The following is a 20,275-nucleotide window of genomic DNA, read 5'->3' as shown; positions in this document are numbered from 1 at the left end:
AGGAAAGAGTGGTTGTATAAACTTCGGAGGGGGATCAATTGATTGGAAATCAAAAGTTCTAGTGGCGTTTTAAAGAGTCAAATTGATCGGAGGCCAACTAGCCCCCCTTACGTGCTCTCTTCCCCTAGTCCATCTGATAAAATTTTTTAGATAGCCATTCCATTCAAAATAGTCTCAAGATAATATAACAAGGTCTTCATGGTTATGTAAGAATGCAATCAGGTGATGTAAGGTGTGCGTCGGGATGACCCTTACGAAACCCAAACTGTGTCTGACTCAAAAGCCTATTCATCTGAAGGAAATTATAGAGCCGTGTATGTACAACTTTCTCCAGTATATTTGAAAAGATTGGTAGAATTGATATAGGTCTCCAGTTTTCTATATCTGCCTTGTGACTACCTTTGTGAAGGGGGATGACCTTCGCCACTTTCAACTGTACTGGAAAACCTTCGTTTTCTAGGGAAAGATTGATGATAAAAATTAGACAGGGGAGAATATATCTTAAAATCACTTTAAGAGCTCGAAGGGACAAACCATCCACACCGGCAGAATTATACTTACGTGACTACATAACTTTAGGCACTTCTTCCCTCGTGCACGGCTGAAATTGCATATTTAATGTTTCGCTACGGCAGTCATTAATAGTATTAAAGTTCATTTCATTACATTTATTTCTAACACTAGATTGCACCATGATTACACCCTTCCAAATTAATGTCTGCCGTGAGTAGAGTGCTAACTTATACTTTGCTTGCCTTATGTTCCTTCCTGTGCTATTTGCTTGCCTTATGTTCCTTGGTACCTTTCCAGAGCATGTACTTATGGATTTGCTTGCCTTATGTTCCTTCCTGTGCTATTTGCTTGCCTTATGTTCCTTGGTACCTTTCCAGAGCATGTACTTATTAATTTGCTTGGTTTATGTGCCTTCCTATGCTATTTGCTTACTTTACGTTCCTTGGCACCTTTCCAGAGCATGCACTTATGGATTTGCTTGGTTTATGTTCCTTCCTGTGCTATTTGCTTGCCTTATGTTCCTTGGCACCTTTCCAGAACATGTACTTATGGATTTTCTTGTCTTTTGTTCCTTCCTGTGCTATTTGCTTGCCTTATGTTCCTTGGTACCTTTCCAGAGCATGTACTTATGGATTTGCTTGCCTTATGTCCTTCCTGTGCTATTTTCTTGCCTTATGTTCCTTGGTACCTTTCCAGAGCATGTACTTATCGATTTGCTTGGTTTATGTTCTTTCCTATGCTATTTGCTGGGACCTCTACACCTTTTCAAAGAGAGTGAGTATCCCCTCACATGGTCTTATACTTTGGGTAGATTATGTTCCATTCCAAGCAAAGTGATCAAACACGTTCTGAAACTATAGTAGAGATTGTATAGTGCATGCGGAACAACACTAGCTTAGAAATTTAGGACTTTTTTCTCATGAGAAAGATGGAGTTCAAGGATGATTTACTGCTCTTTCTCTATTCCCACTCAATTTATTGTTGCTAGCTCAGTTTCATTCTGGCAGTGAGAGTGTCAAAGCACATGAGAAAATGTTCCATACATGTCCGCTATGCATGTACACACTGGGCAGCTGGTTATCATGTGAGAATAGTACAATGATTGATGAGTATGATGAAAAGTGCAGATTATGCAACCCGTGTAAATTGCATAGAGGATATGCTGTACAAACTAAAGGTTGTAATTCCTGTCTTGAAGAGGTGTGTGACCGTCATCCTAGAGGGCACCTATGCTCCAATTACCACATTGACAAATGTAATCAGTGGGAGAATGCATATTCTGGTATGATTGGAAAGAGTAAAAAGCATGATTTTAGTTCATTGATTCGAGATTGGTATGGTCGTGGCTTTAGATTGCTCTTAAAGGAGGAGCCGGTTCAACGATTCAACTGTTAGAAAAACGAAAGAATTTGGTTTCTACTTCATTAATCTGATGACAGTGACTACTATGAATATGAACCCGGTGATTTTTATTTCGAAATGACAGAATATGACTTAATAATTCATGACGCACTGTCTGAGATTACTTGAAATAATAAATATGACACATGTAAATTCTATAAAATGAATGAGAACAGTATCATTGACTACGCAAAGAGATATGACAAGAGTGAAGTTACACTCTATTGTAGAAAATGCGACCCTAACATGCAGAAAATCAGGAACAGTATACTGTGAATTCAGATAATCTACCTGCATTAGTTGTTATCGACAAATACCCATACCTAGTAGAAGATGAAATCTAAAGAGTAAAAAAGTCATTTTTATCATGTATATACATTTTTCATTTATTAATAGACAATTTCACATACATTTTTAGAACGATTTGATCGTACGACACTAAAATCAATATTAAATACGCTTGTAAATATATTTTCCACTAGAAAAGTTGTTCAATGGAGGTAAGCCAACGCAAAAATGATCAGAAACTGCTTATAAGTATTGTCGCGACATCTGAATATGAAAAAGAGTAGTGCATGAAAGCCACATGTCTTAGTCGTTAAACCCTGTACTCTTCGTTGATTTTGAATAATAGTTTTCCCACTGCTTTCAATAAAGTTGCTGATGTATGGAGTGTAGAATTTATAGGATAGGCCAAGAGGATAAAAAAAATTCAATATTCTTCACTGTTTGAAAGATGCATAGCCAATGGCCTGTCTTCAAAGTCGATGGACTGCTATTAACCATGATTAAGGTATTGTTAACACCTGGAATTTTTCCAATGAAGTCCGATGGTATGCAATAGGACTTGTACTGGGACATGTATGGATCCAGACTAAATACGTTGATTATTTGGTTTGAGTTCATGGTACTAGGTCTAGTAGAACACTGCCGTCGGGTGTGATTTCCCCATAGGTTTCAAATTGACTCAATGATATTAGCGTGATACTCTCAGTCAAAGCATCGTCAAATGTGCACTCTAAACGTAAATTCCCTGTTCGTACTATGCTCATATCCTGGGTCCCCGACAAGTCCAAAACAATTACACCATGATTTATTGAAAATATTGAATCAGTTATTCCATTTTCAAATAGTTGGGAGCCCTGATTTTGGGATTGCATGGTCAACTCGTACAGAGATCTATGGGATTTTTTGTCAAATGATAGAGTGTACAGCGGAATACCATTCGCTTTGCACAAAAGGGTAGATAGACCGAACAAATTAAAATCATAGGGGGATTCAGTCCAGAATCCAACGGCACTGCCACTCTTCACAAAGGCCAAAGCCAATTTTGATGGGATTTCTTCATTGATAAATGATGAATCGGTATAGCTACGAGAGCCGGTGGCAATGTGACGTTGATTGGTGATCGTACGGGGGACAAGAAGTTTAATGTTGTTGCCTTTGGCTCTTAGCTTTTCCACTGCCAATGCAACAGAGCTCACAACCTGTTGTTTTCGGACGTGGAGAATTGCCGATGTGACAATAACATTTGCATCGGGTGCTGCAGGAAGTGTTTTTCTCAGAATGAAATTCGACGGGGCCAGTTGCAACTTTGTGTCAATCTTGACATTGGGGGGTAACCATTGGGATATATTGAATATCTCATGATTTAATTTTCCAACTAAATGTTACTCCTGGGTCACTGCAGTAGTCACCTCACCGTCAGTTTTAACACCTGATCGATATTCATAGCCCAATGATTGTCCTCTCAACTCCTTATATGCCTTTGGTGTCATCATCATAAATTGTATGTAGCTGGCATAGTTGGATAAGTTAATGCTAGTGCTCACCAATGTTCCATTAATAAATACATTAGTTTACTTTAATAGGTTATGTAGAATACAGTTCTCGTATGATAGACCGTTGCGAGCAGTTGGAGCTGTATTATCTGACTTTTTCTTTACCGCAACATTTAAATCAATAAATTTTGATGACAAATCAATGAAATAGTCTTCATTGGAAAATATTTTAAAGTGTATATTTTCCGAGAGGGGTTGCTGGGGATGAAATTGCTCATAGTAGCCATACTTGACACTGACATCAACATTTGCAGCATTGAACAGATTCAATGAGGAACTGATTGAGGGATGTGATTCCTTGTGAGGGAGATAAGTCATCTTAAGAGAAGAAATCCTTCTTTGATTTAACAATCTTTTTCTTTTTCTTCTTCTTATTGGTCTTCGTTGTTTTATTTCTCAAAGTCCTAGTTGATGTCCTTCGCTTCCCGCCTGGGTAGAGACTGATGAGTGAATGACGCGCACAAATCCTTTTCAATCCCCTCCCATTTTGCTGAGATTTTAATTGCTCACCAACGGCTCTTGCTGAAGATCTAATATTTTACTTAACACTCTCATTGAAATTTTTACCCGACTCCCAGTCCTGTAGTGTTGAGGCTAGCAAAATTTTATGCAGCAGGTACAAGATATTTTCTGGCAAGGGGTAGTGCAGAACGAAATAGCCTAGCAAACCAGCTACCAAGATCATAGCCAGACATCGTAGTACGCCCCTTGTAGTAGTCCAATCTATTGCCTATTTGACGTGGACTCAGAGCACCAACATAGCAATCGGTATCGGGGAAGACAAATGGAATTCTTCTATTGTTCATTTTAGGTGATGGTGCTGTCGCCGACAATGGGTCGAAAATGACATGTAATCACTGCTAAACCTTTTGTTATTGCTAGAGGATCACCCAATTCACTTCTTAGTGTTAACTGACAGAGTTCCGAACTGACAGAGTTCCGAAATACGAAGTGTTTACAGGAAAATACTGAAGATGCTTTATATTATAGTGATGAACAAGTTCATATGTTGTTTTTCGTTCAAGAACACGTAGGAGGGGGACATTTGAATTACCAACTCTTGACGTTTCCACAAAGGATGCATAGAGAAACATGCAAGAGTCCGAGGCGAAACCAGGTGGATAATCAGCAAAAATAACTTGATCCATCCCGTAAACAGTGCCAGCATTTTTCCCATTGATCATATTCTGTTTAAAGCCAAGAACGTCTCTCAGATTATCATTGAGAATAAATATTTCAGTGTCAACAGGTGAGGTGATGTAAATTCTATCGTGTTCCATTGAATAATTAAAATGGAATGTACCATTCGTACGATATGAGATTTTTCTATTTATTGTACAGCACAAATCTGTCATACTATTATATTCTATATATTTTAATGTGACATGTGGATATTCACTATATTTAAGTGCTTCAACCCATTCATACTCGACAAAGAGTGACTAATCGAATGGTATAACTTTTATGTCATACACACGATCCTTTCTCAGGATGTCATAGGTATTTTTGAGAATACAGTCGACAAGAGCCACTTCATACTTTCCGTCATCGAATTTGATGGCGGGGGAGAGTTTCGTCCAAAAATCACTTGTTTTATTCAAGTCATTGTAGAGAGGATTGGAAACGTTGGACATAAATGTTACACACAAATCATTGGGCATTGTCAATATCTTCAACACTGATCCAAGAATCAAAATCAGAGTTGTATCCTAGCCACGGAACGAGTAACTATTTTTTAGCCCTCCGAGTGAGGTTCTTCAATATATTTTCAATTTGGTACATTTTACTATTATTTTTTACTTTTTGTATTTCTGAGTCATAAGAGCCGGCAAGACTTTACTCATCTTTGGTTTCGCCCAAACGATAAGCTATGGGTTTGATGTCTAGGATTTTTGCCACTTTAAAAAGTTCTGTGGACCACAAGTAGTTACCTTTTTAAAAAACATTAGTTGTTCTATTAATTCGAACAGTATCACCAACATTGAATTTTTTCTTCTTGACAATCGTTTCATTGGAATATTGTTTAAGAAAGTTATCAATTGTATCATGATCAGAATGATGAAATTCCGTTGGGGTCGAATTCGACAATGATCGATAAGGTCGTTGATTACAAATAATCATGATTTTAACTAAATCATGACTAAAAACAGCTGTATTTTTCAAGGAACTTTATCTTGAAATAAAAGTCGAATAGATCCTTTTAATTATTCGCCAAATGCAGCCTGAATATGAATATCGCTATCATAGAGTTGTACATTATATTTCGATAATATTTTTTCAACATGGGGGTCAACAAATTCACTACTACGTTCAGTTGGAATTTTTTTTATAAGAATCCTTTTCAAGAACACTTTCAATAGCTTGAACAACTTCAACACCTCTCTTAAAGCGCAATGGAATTGCTTATCCCTAACGACTATAAACACTAATTGCAAGAAGAAGTTACTTGTACGGTGTAATATGACGTCTTTTAATCTCATCTAGATTTAAGAGATCTGCTTACATTATATGAAATGGGAAAAAGGCTTTAGTTTTTCGATAATGATTAGCACGAAGCCTATGATTTCGATGCAGAGTGTAACTTGATTCATTTTGTAGATAGTCTTGTACACTTTTAGCATGAACACCAGTGACTTTGGAAAGAGTGGTGGGGGAACTTAAACTTCCCACTTCACCAATATTTTCATAAACACCTTTCAGAACTTCAACCATTTTGAACGTAAACGTGTAGTGTAACGTCCGCTACCCTTTTGTATACCAGTTGTTGGTGATGGTTGTGATGACGTTGACTTGATACGTCTTCGCTTTTGTCTAGCTATCAATGGTGTGCTGCTCCTCCTCCTCGCCATTGTCAAGTTTCCACTAGGTGTGCTAGTATTTTCCAAAATTGATTTAAAATCTTCTTCTTCTTCATGTTCATATTTTAATGGTTTTGAGGATTGTGCATGTTCATTTAATTTTTTTTAGAATTGGCCTATTGCTAATACGGCTTTTGGGGATGTTTAATGTATTTAGAAAGTTGTATAGATGAGAGTCAAATGATAATATTCCTTTATTATTTGTAAACATGTCATAGACTAAATCAAGTAGATTATAGCTCTTTCCCTGAATTATAATCCCCTTTTCACTGCTATCAACTTGAATATGATCTTGACCACTTTCCATGAGATAGGTTAGGAGTCGTTTACTTTGTTCACGATATGAGTGAGGCATTATATTTCCAATTTTAAACAAAATTTAATACAATTACTCCGTCTTTAATTGTGTTCCAGCAGCAGCAGCAGAATCCTGAGGAGATGGTTCTTTTTTGTGATCAATACCACTGGCCTTCACATGATATGGCTTATGTTTGTCCACTTGGCGAAGGGCATCTTGAAGTAAAAGCAGTTTTTTATCATCCTCAATATTCTCGTTGTCAACGAATTTACTCAGATTATCCTCAAAGTGTTCCACGGGTGAGAGAGCGAGTTCTATTTGAGTCAATTTATAGGGTTTGGCCATTCTCTAGAGTAAACTGTTTACAAGTCCAGCAATTATTGGCAGTAAAATTGTGAAAAAGCGACCGCCCGCCTGAAGAAGACGTTTCCTTTTAAAATTCTTTCCTTTGTTTTTAGAGGCCAATGTACGTACAATGGAACGATGTTGCTTTGCCTGTTGCTTAACTACTTCTGGCAGTTGAACATTTTGAAGTGCTTAGAACTGAAAATAAATGTCTATTTTCACGTAGTTTCTTCAGTGTCATGATAGCAACTAATATGTCTTTTTACTGTTCACGGGGAGATATACTGTAATTTCACAAATATATCTGTGACTACACGCAAATCCTCTGGTGAATTTTGATTAAGATTCAATAGGATGTAGCCGTAGGGTTTATTAGTTGCCTGATTGTACGCTGAGAGAAGAAATTTGGGGGCGCCGAGATATATTTGTTTATTGAGAGTTATTAGCGAGCTAGAATCATGAACAACTATGTAGATGATACAGTAGGTGCAGTTCAATGGAAGTGTTCGCATAAATGTGCTCTGAAGAAAGACATTGTGTAGAGTCAGAGTAAAGGAAATTAGTTCATGATGAGAGCTAACGGTGAACAATTGCAACATTTCCTGGACCATTGCTAAATAGATTCAGCGAGATCGTCAATAATCAGCCAAGAGTTTGGTTCAATAATGATGAAAACATCAAGTCCCTGTAGGAATTATATCTGCACCAATTCCGCTATGCCAATTGCTTTTATTTTATCGTATGACTCCTGCCAAATACTGTAACAATAGTAGATTTTTTTTGGCTTTTCCACAAACATTTTATCACAATTTTTAATTATTTTAATTTAAGAGTGTCGTTTTGCCTGACATTGATGGACCGCACAGAAACGATCTGAATGGTGTTTTAAATTGATACATGTTCCGTTCAACAGTTCACCTACAACTAACCGTAGACTATAGTTGTCTAATGACTAAATAATTTTCCCTACTAGTCCGTTCAAGAATAATGAGAAGAAGAAGAACAAAATCAAAAAATAATCATATTTCTTGTATTATTAACATAAAAAACAGCACTTTACAAATAATACATTACAGTAAAATACACTTAAGATTTTATTTTAATTTATTTATAATAAAAAACATTAAAAAAATGCACTACAAAAAGCACTTTAATAAATATACTTTATTTATTTATAAAAAAACAACATTTAATGAAAAAATACACTTAGAATAATATCACTTTTTTACATCATTTTTTTTTAATTTGAATGCAACATGTATATTTACCAAAAAAAATCTTCCCTAAGTAAAAAAAAATAAAAAACCTTTGGTAGCGGTGCCCCCCCCCCTTTGGCGGAAAGCTGCCCCCCCCCCCAGGCCGCGAGGCCCCCCAAGGTTTTGGGAAATTTATTGGACTTTACTAGAACCGAGACTTTCCCTATGGCTAACACATTCGGCTCGGTCGGAAGTTAAATAGTGCCCCAGAGGGAGGGTAGTCACACCGTCTTGACAAACATAGACCTTGTCGGAAATGGTACTCATGGCAATTTTTCTATATTTACAGTGAAGTTCCTGTAGTTCAGTGAACGAATTGCCAACAATTTTGCTCGTAGAATTGTATTTTCAACAATACAATTCCTATAGATGTCCATGTCGAAATTCTTATCCACATAGCGCGTGGGTACTCCTTTGCAACGTTTTTTGATTTCCTCGTCGTGTGTCTGTATAAAGTGAACCTTCGGATTTACAAACATACCACGGGAAATCATGTCGCTTCCCGTTTCTGATTTAAGAAATAAAAGCTGATTTGGCACCCGACGTTTTCCTAGCTCTGGGTAAAGCCCACTGCAATTGGTGTAGTCCATCCGCGAGCTGATAATTTCACCTTTCGCCAAATCATCAAGTGGGTTTGGGGTTTTTACTCTTAGCAGTAGAGAATCTGTGTCCCCGTATCAGACCTCTACTTGCCCATTCTCCGGCCACTGTACCCTAGCCGTATTGTAGTATAATTCCCACATGAGCTTCTTAGAGATCTCCAAGATGGCACTGCCTGCAGCAATATTTTTATTAAGGACAATGCATCTTTTTTTCCTATTCAATAGTACCATGTCCGGGCCAACGATTGTAAAGGAAGTGTAATTTGGATCGGCAATAATTCGACCACATTGTTCGGGGTCGGTCACGACGTCACAACGATTCCTATTGCGAACACTTTCGCACATTTTACCAAAACACAAATTTAAAATGAGCATAATATCTAACAAAGTTAAAATATCACTCGACAAATACAGCTTGCAGTAGTCAAACCCATTTTTACACCCTCCCTCTGCCCATACTTTTTAAGCAAAACTGTATTCATCAGGGGTGCATCTACGATCGTGTAGTGTCGTAAAACGATTCGATCGAGGGAATAGTTTCCTCGGCGAATCTCGACATGGAGCAGTAATAATCATAAGGATATATGCCCTTGACCGTCAACAAATCATATAAATCATTTGTAAATTGTTGCTTGAGAAGGGGGAAAGCGTTGCAGCCGTCATCGTTTTCCTGCACTTGAATTAATTCGCTCAATGATTTGGAGAAAAAACTGTAGGAATCTAAAAAGCAAATTTTATTCGTGTACTCAATGTCGTCTTCAACAAATCTCCACATAAATTCCTAAACAAGCAACTTTTCCGACGATTTAGGAATGATTTTGTAGGAAAAGCGGTCTATCACCCATGCATTATCCACTGTTCCATTTCTTTGAAGATGTGCCATTGCTGGTAGCACATACTTCAGATCGTAGTTAGAATTATGTATAAAAACCGGAATAAAGAGTTGCTGTTAAATTTTTAAATTACATGAATTGTGAGCCCACCCCGAAAGTTACTTTTCCCCGTTGAATTGGGGTCAATAAGATGATTGTTATCCTGGACCGCGTCTTTTGGTGCAAGAGCACCCCTACAAAGCCAACAAATTGTCCCCTTTTCTAGTGCCCGTTGCTCCTTATATGATGATGACAGTGGGTAGTTGGTAGGACGCAATCGTGAAATTGCACCGTTCGCTGTTTTTATTAAAGACACTAATAACTTCTCCATGCTACCCTCCTCATCCATAGTAAAAAACTCTTCCAATTTGCATTTTATTGTTGGAATCGTGACGGACCTGTGCATAGGAACACGCAACGAGTTTGTGGTCCTTAATTGTATTTGGCGTGAAGGCTCCGATACCTCAAACAGTCTTGATTCACAATCCAAAGATACTTTATCTACCTGTAGCAGGGAATTTCGGAAGTTTTTAAATTGTAAAATATCTTTGCCATCTGTCCGCATTTCTACTCCTTGATTGCCATGAATTTTACAATATCTCATGTGATCTGTGAATGTCCGTTCAGTTGTAAATGGGGAAAGATACATTGGACAATAGTGACGTTCCCCTTTCTTCACACCTTGAGATAAGAGTCGACTTATTGTCATAACGGGGAAAAAGTTACCATAGGAGTTTACATCTTTGGGAGGCTCATAGATAATCCAAACCCAATTTTTATTATTATCTACCAACGGTGTCCTAACTGAATATAAAATCCCTTTTTATTCGGTTTCTTTCTCCCATTTACAAATTCTGTGTCATACTGGAGAACAAGCACCCCCAACCCAAATATTTTCATTTGCTTTTCCAAATATAGTTATTTCTTTTAAGGACACCGGATACTTTCCCTCTAAACAATCAAAATTTACTTTAGGGAAATTGTCTCCACCGTTACGTGCAAGTCTGTCGAGATTTTTTATTGTTGAATCACTTTTCAATGTTTTATGAGCTGCTGCTAAAAATGCATATATAAAGCATTGCAGCCCCGTGTCAAAATTGAAACCCCGAACCCCCCTGTAGCCAACAAATCTGGGTGGCATTTTATTTGTCGACTACCTTCCCCCTTAAAATAGATTTTTTTTTAAATCTACTGAGATTCAGATCCATATTTTCAATGTATAAAATAGTGGACCCACTCCCCCTCTCGTTAAATGTGTCCAAAGTTGATATTAATTTATTGACCCAATTGAAAAAGTTACTCTCAAATTCATTTAGACCGGAGTAAAAAGTTTGGTTGCCAGTTGAAAAATGAAAATAAAAAATGTCCCCAGATGTCCCCTTTTGTAAATAAACTTTTTGATTGACTGATGCCTTAATCCCCCCCTGACCCCCTCCCCCCAAATCTGGATCTGAATCTCAATAAGTCCTCGAATTCGGTCGATGTATGTATGAAGAACATTTACAGGGTCTGTTAAAATGACACTCCCGTCAACCAGGTTTTCCTCGGAGGGATTAAAATCTACCCTATGTGTTTGCAAGTGCCCTAGAGCAAACTCTAGCAAATAAAACTCACGTAGTTCCGGGGATGCGACGCTATTTCCATATCCTACACCTATTTGCACAGGATCTAATTAAACAATATTAAAGTCGTTTTCAAAAATCTCCCTATAAACATCATGTCTAGCAATCTCTAAACGAGTATTCATTCCTTCCATTGTAAATTTGAAATCAAGGGGGATACTAAATGACGTACTTTCACTAACATCATTTGATTGTTCAGGCGAGAAGGGGCAATTGCCCTTAATATTTTGTAGTCCTGGGCCAAGGAAGGCATTTGTTTTTGTAGCTTCTCCCTGAAAGTAAAATGAATGGATTGAGTTTTTTTTTTCTTTGAGGAAACTTTTATAACAATTATAGCACACTATTTATTTTTTTTCTTAGTCGGATTTGTATTCATATTATTTATCAAACGAATGTTTTTTTTCTTAATTGGATTCGTATTTATCAAACAAATGCATAATAAATTACAAATTTTTGCTTATAGCATTATTTATAGAACAAGTGCATAATAAATTACAAATTTTGTTAATAGCACACAAATATACACACGCACACACACACACACACACACGCACACACACACACACACACACACACACACACACACACACACAAGGACACAAACACTTACACGTACACGCTCACACACACATCGCAACGTTTGACTAATAGCAATAAAATACAGTAAAAAAAATCAACTCAATAATTGTCTTAATACCTCATTAAAAAATAGCGATCAGACTAGAAGCAGATTCCTTTTCCTACAAATCTACCCCCCCCCCTGCATAGATAATTCATTAGTATCAAGAGTGTTTGGCCAATAGCAATAAAGTAAAGTAAATTATAAAAATATTTGTCAAGGGGCTGCCATTAGTTCAGTAAGAAGCAATAGCCTATCTTTTTCGTAAAGCATTTCATGTCTAGTCAGATGTTTACCAGCTACTAAATAAATACCTAAAATCATATATCAAAGTTAAGGCACAATCTGATTAAGTTTTTTTTACCCCACTCCTCCACGCCCCTTTTTTTTACCCCACCCCTCCACGCTGTTTTTTCTTCAATAATTAGCCCCCTTGAGTAAATACACACACGTGCATACAAGTAGCTGATTAACCAAGCAAACGATGGTCGTCTCGTTAATTTTGCTTAAATTAAGACTTCAAATGAAATATGGACAAAAAATTTCACGCGAAGGTCCTTATTCCTTTGCAGAATACACGAACCAAAGGCGGGGTTTTTCATATGCTAAGTTTTGTTACACCTTGAAGGAATCTGCATTTGATTAGGCTAAGAGGCGCGTGTTAACCCGTTTTTTTTTTAACTTTAGTACATGAATGCCATTTCTGAGGCGAATGTAAAAGTTAAATGATCAGCAACTTGTTTAAAAAGGGAATTTGCAAATCGAAATTGTAATTGCGCTATAAAGTTGAAAGCTATTTTATAAATGGTGCTTACCGTGGAAGCTACAGATAGCTCACTACCAAGTGTTCGTGGGACATAGTGAATCACGCTTTCTCTCATCGAATTCATGTCAGTGCTGCCAGTCTCATGATTGAGCTTTGCTGGTTTTGGACTTGACGCCTGAATATCTAAGTCCTGGAAATAGAAATCAATTTCAGTCTTTTCTAGTCATATGTTTACCGGGTACTAAATAAGTACCATTTTTACCCCCCTCAAAACTTAATTTCCCCCTAGCATTATATTGGCTTACACTGAAAATAATTGAACAGAACAAAAGCCCGATAAATATTTACTAGTTGGTGTGACAAACACAACGCAACGTTTGGCTAATAGCTATAAAATAAAATAAAAAAAAATTTTTTCAAGGAGACATCATTAGCAATAACCTGTTTTACCTGCGGTATTTCAAGTCACATGTTTACCGGGTACTAAATAAGTACCATTTTTACCCCCTCAAAACTTAGTTTTCCCCTCCCCTAGCATTATATTTGCTTACACTGAAAATAATTGAACAGAAAAAATAAAAGCCCGATAAATACAATAAAAAATATCTGTCGAGGAGGTATCATTAGCAATAACCTATTTCTAACGAAGCATTTCAAGTCGAATGTTTACCCGGTACTAAATAAGTACCATTTTTACCCCCTCGAAACTTAATTTCCCCCCTAGCATTATATTGGCTTATACTGAAAATAATTGAACAGAAAAAGTAAAAGCCCGATAAATATTTACTAGTTTGTGTGACAAAAACAACGCAACGTTTGGCTAATAGCTATAAAATACATTAAAAAAAATATTTTGTCAAGGAAATATCATTAGCAATAACCTATTTCTCATGAAGCATTTCAAGTCACATGTTTACCGGGTACTAAATAAGTACCATTTTTACCCCCTCAAAACTTAGTTTCCCCCTAGCGTTATATTGGCTTACACTGAAAATAGTTGAACAGAAAAAATAAAAGCCCGATAAATATTTACTAGTTGGTGTGGCAAACAACGCAACGTTTGGCTAATAGCTATAAAATACAATAAAAACAATATTTTGTCAAGAAGATATCATGAGCAATAACCTATTTCTCATGAAGCATTTCAAACCTAGTCACATGTTTTACCAGCTACTAAATAAATACCATTTTTCACCCCCCTCTAAACTTAATTTTCCCCCTAGCATTATATTCATTAAATACTTGCCCCCACCCCTTCCCCAGAAAGTCAGAAAGAAGCAATAGTCCATTTCTCCTGAAGTATTTCAAGTCAGATGCTTACCGGGGTTTTAAATAAGTAGAATTTTTCACCCCACCCTTAAAACTTAATTTCCCCCTCCTAGCATTATTTTTAACCCCAATTAAGTTCGGTTGAGCTATGAATGCATAAACACGTTTTTTAAATACAATGTATGAAAAAAAATACAATTTTAACTATTAACTACAGTTTGAAATTTATTCAGAATATTAATGATGAGCACCCCTCCCCCCAACTCCTCTTTTTTTCTCTACAATAATTGGCCCCTTTATTAAATACACACGCGTACATAAAATGATCGTCTCATTAAGTTTGTTTGAAGTGCAGTGAAATGTAATCTCACAAGAAAACAGCCTTCTACTCAAAACAGCTGTTATGAACATATGAATCTTATTCTAGCTCGCATATTTACAGAAAGTTCACCTTTCTGTGTGAAAATCAAAATGATAGATAATTCTGTGTGAAACTCATAATGCTAGATAGGAAAAAAAAAGGTTATTCATTATGTTAGTCGACGAATAAAGTATATTTACTTACTAATATAACTATTTTATTGTCCTTTTAAAATGAGCGAATTGATTCTTATATGCTTATTACAACTTCTATTAATCAACTGACCGAGAAATGATCAATTTGCTCGATATATATAAAAAAAAAATGATTATAACCAACTGTAAACCGGTATTTCTAGAATGAGACCATTCTTTGATTGCGCAATTTAACAATTTCTAGTTTTCGATTTAAAAAAAGAAAATAAATAAAACACGCTATGATGAATGTGCTTCAAAAACCCATCTGGCTGCTTTATATGATCTCAACCATAGTTCCAAAACGTGTTTGTTCACTTTATAGGTATATAATATAAAAGGTTTGATCGCTTTTTGCAATGTGCACGTCAAACTGCACTGTATATTCTTGTGTAATTCCATGTGCAATTGAAACCTTATACACTATCATGATGAACGAAGTTGCTAAAGACGTGTTTTTTATCACTTTGTTTGGAAAGCTACCAAGCGAACATAGGTGTGAGAGGATACTCACTCTCTTTGAATAGGTGTAGAGGTCCCAACAAATAGTATGGGAATTCCAATACGTCCCAGCAAAATGGAAGGCCATGTGAGAGGATACTCACTCTCTTTGAAAAGGTGTAGAGGTCCCAGCAAATAGCACAGGAAGGAACATAAACCAAGCAAATCCATAAGTACATGCTCTGGAAAGATACCGAGGAACATGAGGCAAGCAAATAGCACAGGAAGGAACATAAGGCAAGCAAATCCATAAGTACATGCTCTGGAAAGGTACCAAGGAACATAAGGCAAGCAAATATCACAGGAAGGAACATAAGGCAAGCAAAGTATAAGTTAGCACTCTACTGCCGTGGTCAATTTGTTAGGCAATTCGTTCATTTTTATTGCTAACACTAGATTGCACCTTGGAGCCAATATTCGAGAAAAGTTTAGCAAACTTATTGACAATTCCAATTGAATCACCACGATTACACCCGTCCAAATTAATGTCTGCCGGGTCTCTTTTCCCTTACCACCCATGACCTCATTTAAAATATTCCACGTTTCTTTCGTACCTTTACTTTCCTCCAGCTTATTTCCGTAATAATTGGACATTGCTTTTCTCCCCAGTTTATTCACCAGATTTCTTTGCTTTGTAAAGAAAATAAAAGACTCGTCGCTTTTGGAATCCAAATATCTTTCATAAAGCCATTTTCTTAATTCTATTTGGTAAATTATTTCCTCTGATATCCATGGTTTAAGGGGAACAAGCTTCTTTGATTTAAAAACTTTTACTTGACACGTCCTTTCATAAATAGGGTTAATGACTTCCATCAGACAATCCAGGGCTTTAGTGGAGTATTTTGTCTCTTCAAACATTGACTCCAGTCTATTACACTCACTTCCTCTGAAAACTTTAGGGGATTTTTTTTTCGTCAGCCGAAATTTTAGTTTTTTTTTCTGGACTAGTTTAACAAAACAAATTGTAGCTGAGGGTGGAAGATGATCAGGCCCAGGAAACATGATCACATCAGAAAAACTTCGATTCAAATCAACTGAACGAACAAATACATTATCAAAAATCGCTGCGGATTGACTCGTGATTCTCGCTCGAATATTGATAACTAGATATAAATCATTTGCTATCATAGAGTTAAAACAATCACTATTCTGACTAGATAGATCCGATAAATTAAATTAAAATCCCCCGTCACTATATGACCAAAACCATTGGTGACTTTACCAAGGAACTCATTAAATCCATCGGCAAACTAATCCATGCAAACTCATAATTATACACCATACTAATTAAATTTTTTTTTGGTTATTAAGTTCAATATCTACTGAAAAAATTTCTACCTTACCTTCTCTCCATATACTAAGTTCATCCCTTATACCACTCCAGATCCCTTCCTTAACCAAAAGTGCAAAAACACCTCGGCCTAGTGAAGTATGATTTTTGACATGTAAGTTGTACCCTGGAAATGAATAAAGTAAACGAGACTGATTTACACACAAAAACGTTTCACACAGCTCTACGACATCAAGATGAGAAGAAAAATCTTCCAGTAACTGGAATATATCTAGGTAACTTGATGTCACGTGGACATTCCAAGAACATAAATACAAACACTGGTCATCCTCTATTGACGAAAACTCATACGGCGTACGCATTAAATTTTAAAGAATTTTTTATTTAGTAAAGTAAAGAAAAGTGAAAATTTTAATGTATTTTTTCGGATTTTTTCATTTATTTGAAACTTTTTAAGAGCATTTTAAAGAAGCTATTGTTAATATTCGGTCTTCTTCCACTCATAATTCTAGATCTAAGAGGGTATTTACCATATACCTTCAGGTGACCACCCTTAAAAGAGTGCTATTCTTGTTCCTCCAGGAAAATTGCTCCCAGAAAATCACCCCAGAAATTCTGTTGAAATTCCTCCCCGCTGAAAATCGCTCCCACATGCAAAATTGAGTAGCCAAAATGAAACTACAATATAAGAAAAAAAATAAAGAAAGAAAGGAATTTTGGAATATTCTATCTATATTTTAAAATACAGACATAATATATGATTTGAATGATCCTCCTTTATTTATTTTTACATTTTATTTATTTAAATCTTTTTTTTTCGGCATTGATACATCATAGCAGGGCAAGATAAAGGTTAAAGAAAATAATTAGAAAACATGAAATTAGTTGCAGCAACAGAAAAGTTGCCCTGTGATGGAACTGCACACAGATAACAACCTGGGACTAAGAGACACGAATAATTTCTTTCCATGGACTTAGTCTGGCACCAAAGTATAATCACCTACGGAACAAGTACTGACAAAACCTATCCTCTCCACACAAAAAAGTGACCCTTTGTCCGAGTCCCCGGAGACGATTCCATACCTATGCGAACCTGGCAACTAAATACCGTAGTTACACAATTCAATACAACTTTCCCGGTTACTCGTCACCTGAATCACGCTCTAGCATAATTTATTGGCTCGTAGCAAAGTACTTTGGCTCGGAGCGATTAAGTAGTATAGTACTTTGTGTCTAGAGGTGCTGAGGTACGCGGGGTCACTTTTGGAGAGTTTTGTCAGTACTTGTTCCGTAGGTGATTATACTTTGGTTTGGCACCATCCAAAGGCGTCACTATCCAAAATGATTGGAGGGGGACCATGAATTTCATTGACTGGCTTTTCATTTTACCGACTGATTTGGGTGACGTTACTATTAAAATTAATTCACAAAAATTACAACGAACACGCATCCGTGATCTTTCTTCTGGGAAAAAGGTAAAATTCTAAATTTTTGAAGCTAAACATTTGGTTCTCTGGAACTACATTTGGGGCTCTAATATGCTAAATCTAATGGTGCAATTCTCGCTACGATCGCTTGGCTTTTCGCGGGTGTTCGCCATTTTTTTTTATAAAGTTAATTGTCACAAGATCCTAGCGTTAATGAGCTTTTATGTATTCGGAATCAGCATAAAAAGCAAGTTTTCAAATGCATTAATTGTTATCAAATGCTTTTGAATGCATTAATTGTTATCAAAATTCTTTTTCTAGAGTTTTGGTTATTATTGGCCCAAATCGCTTTTTACCCACAGTTCGTTACCATACAATGCTTGATTTTGCACCATATATTCTGTTCTGGAATATAGATAGAATGATCCAAAATTTATTTTTTCTTCGTTTATTTTTAATTGCCTTAATTATTCTTTGGTTGCTCGATGTTGCCTGTGGAGCAAATTTTCCAAAGGGAGCTTTCCACAGGGGGGATTTTCCAAGAGAATATACCGCAAGTAGAGATCTAAGTTATACTTTGGGGACTTTATGTTCCTTCCTGTGTTATTTGTGTACGGCACTTTCCATGGTAGCTTTCCAAGGCATAGTCTACAGCCAGCGGTTATTTGGCAGCGTATAATGTGGTCAAACAGGTTTTTTTCTGTTTTTGTAGTCAATTGCACAATGAATGTAGGTGATAAGTTCACATGCACATTCTTAAAAACTACACATGATTAAACACGTTCTAAAACTACGTTCTATTTGCTTATGTCCTGTAGGTACCATTCCAAACGAGTGGGGATTCCCCGCCTGTTCCTAAACATTGCAAAAAAGATAACAGTATGAACGGGGGATTCCCCGCACACATTTGTTTCAACTCCAAGTTTTTTTTCAACCAGTATAGTCTGGTTTAGTTTTTCAAAGAGAGTGAGTATTTGACATTTTTGCAAAAAGGGATAAGGAATTCGCAAATTGGACTCTATGAATGATATTAATTAATGTTTTGAATAATACGAGTGTGAATGATTCTAATTAGTGATTGGATTGTATGACGGTGGAGAAAAAAAAAGGATTAAACTCATTAACAGTTAAGGTAACCCCGAAGGGGTTGTTAACTCAGGTAATTTGTTACTTGACCTAGCTTTACCTCTCCGGTGTGGCCTGTATAATACACAAGTAACGTTTCTGTATTTACACGTTAACATTTTGAATCCATTTTTGAAGTCTGTGGAAACAGTTTGACGTGTTCGGTGAGATTACGTTCCGTGGCGTTTGATAGACATTTGCAAAAAAAGGGGTAATTAGTGATTGGATAATTTTTAACGTGAAATCTCTGAATAAAATATATTTGGAGCATGTACTTGACGATGGATAAAAGGGTTAAGGTGATTAGCAATTACGAGCAAGGATCCCCCCACTGGTTCCTGGCAGTACGCTACGCATAACAAATTACTGTACTGTGGGTTATGTAACTTGATTAAACACGCTTTTACAATCGGAATTCATTGATTGACATTTACAAAAAGGGGTAATTAGTGATTGGATAATTTTTTAACGTGAAGGGTCAATTTTGGAGGGAAAACCAAAAATACTCAGAATAGAAAATAAACGGGGTCTGCCTCAAGGGGAAGGCTCAGAGGCCCTTCATTCCCCCTTTTATGAGGGCAGAGGTGGGGGGGGGGGGGAGGGTCAATTTTGGAGGGAAAACCAAAAATACTCAGAATCGAAAATAAATGGGATCTGCCTCAAGGGGAAGGCTCAGAGGCCCTTCGTTCCCCCATTTCTGAGGGCAGGGGAGGGGGGAGGGACAATATGGGAGGTAAACCCAAAAAGGCTCAGAATGCAAAAATAAATGGGATCTGCCTCAAGGGCAAGGCTGAGAGGCTTCGTTCCCCAATTTCTGAGGGCAGGGGAGGGGGGAGTCAATTTTGGAGGGAAAACCAAAAATACTCAGAATCGAAAATAAACCGGATCTGCCTCAAGGGCAAGGCTCAGAGGCACTTCCTTCCACACTTTCTGCGGGCAGGGGAGAGGGGGAGTAAATTTTGGTTGGACAAACAAAAATAATAATAATAACAAATTAAAGAGATCTGACTCAAGCGGAAGTCTCAGAGGCCCGTACTTCATCCTTGTCTGAGGGATGGGGGGAGGGGTTGTCAATTTTGGATGGAAAACCAAAAATACTCAGAATCTAAAATAA

At 36.8% G+C, this 20,275-nt stretch overlaps 1 protein-coding gene across 9 annotated transcripts in view; it reads right to left on the bottom strand.

The window, feature by feature from the left end:
• LOC148946570 (lactosylceramide 4-alpha-galactosyltransferase-like) overlaps window positions 1-20,275 on the bottom strand; it is a 105,162-nt gene that overhangs the window by 27,607 nt on the left and 57,280 nt on the right. For 3 of the 9 annotated variants that reach the window (XM_089097452.1, XM_089097450.1, XM_089097451.1), the window contains exon 2: window positions 16,662-16,775. The exons of the other annotated variants lie outside the window; for them this stretch is intronic. In XM_089097452.1, the coding sequence (XP_088953578.1) occupies window positions 16,662-16,685 (24 nt within the window). In that variant the 5' untranslated portion in view covers window positions 16,686-16,775. The remainder of the gene's footprint in view (window positions 1-16,661; window positions 16,776-20,275) is intronic. 9 annotated transcript variants of the gene reach the window in all.

This window comes from Artemia sp. Qi Xiang Cuo, chromosome 11 (genome assembly GCF_049724085.1).
Source record: "Artemia sp. Qi Xiang Cuo chromosome 11, ASM4972408v1, whole genome shotgun sequence".
Taxonomy (NCBI): domain Eukaryota; kingdom Metazoa; phylum Arthropoda; class Branchiopoda; order Anostraca; family Artemiidae; genus Artemia; species Artemia sp. Qi Xiang Cuo.
Note: the sequence above shows the minus strand (reverse complement) of the source record. Positions and strands in the feature narration are given on the sequence as shown.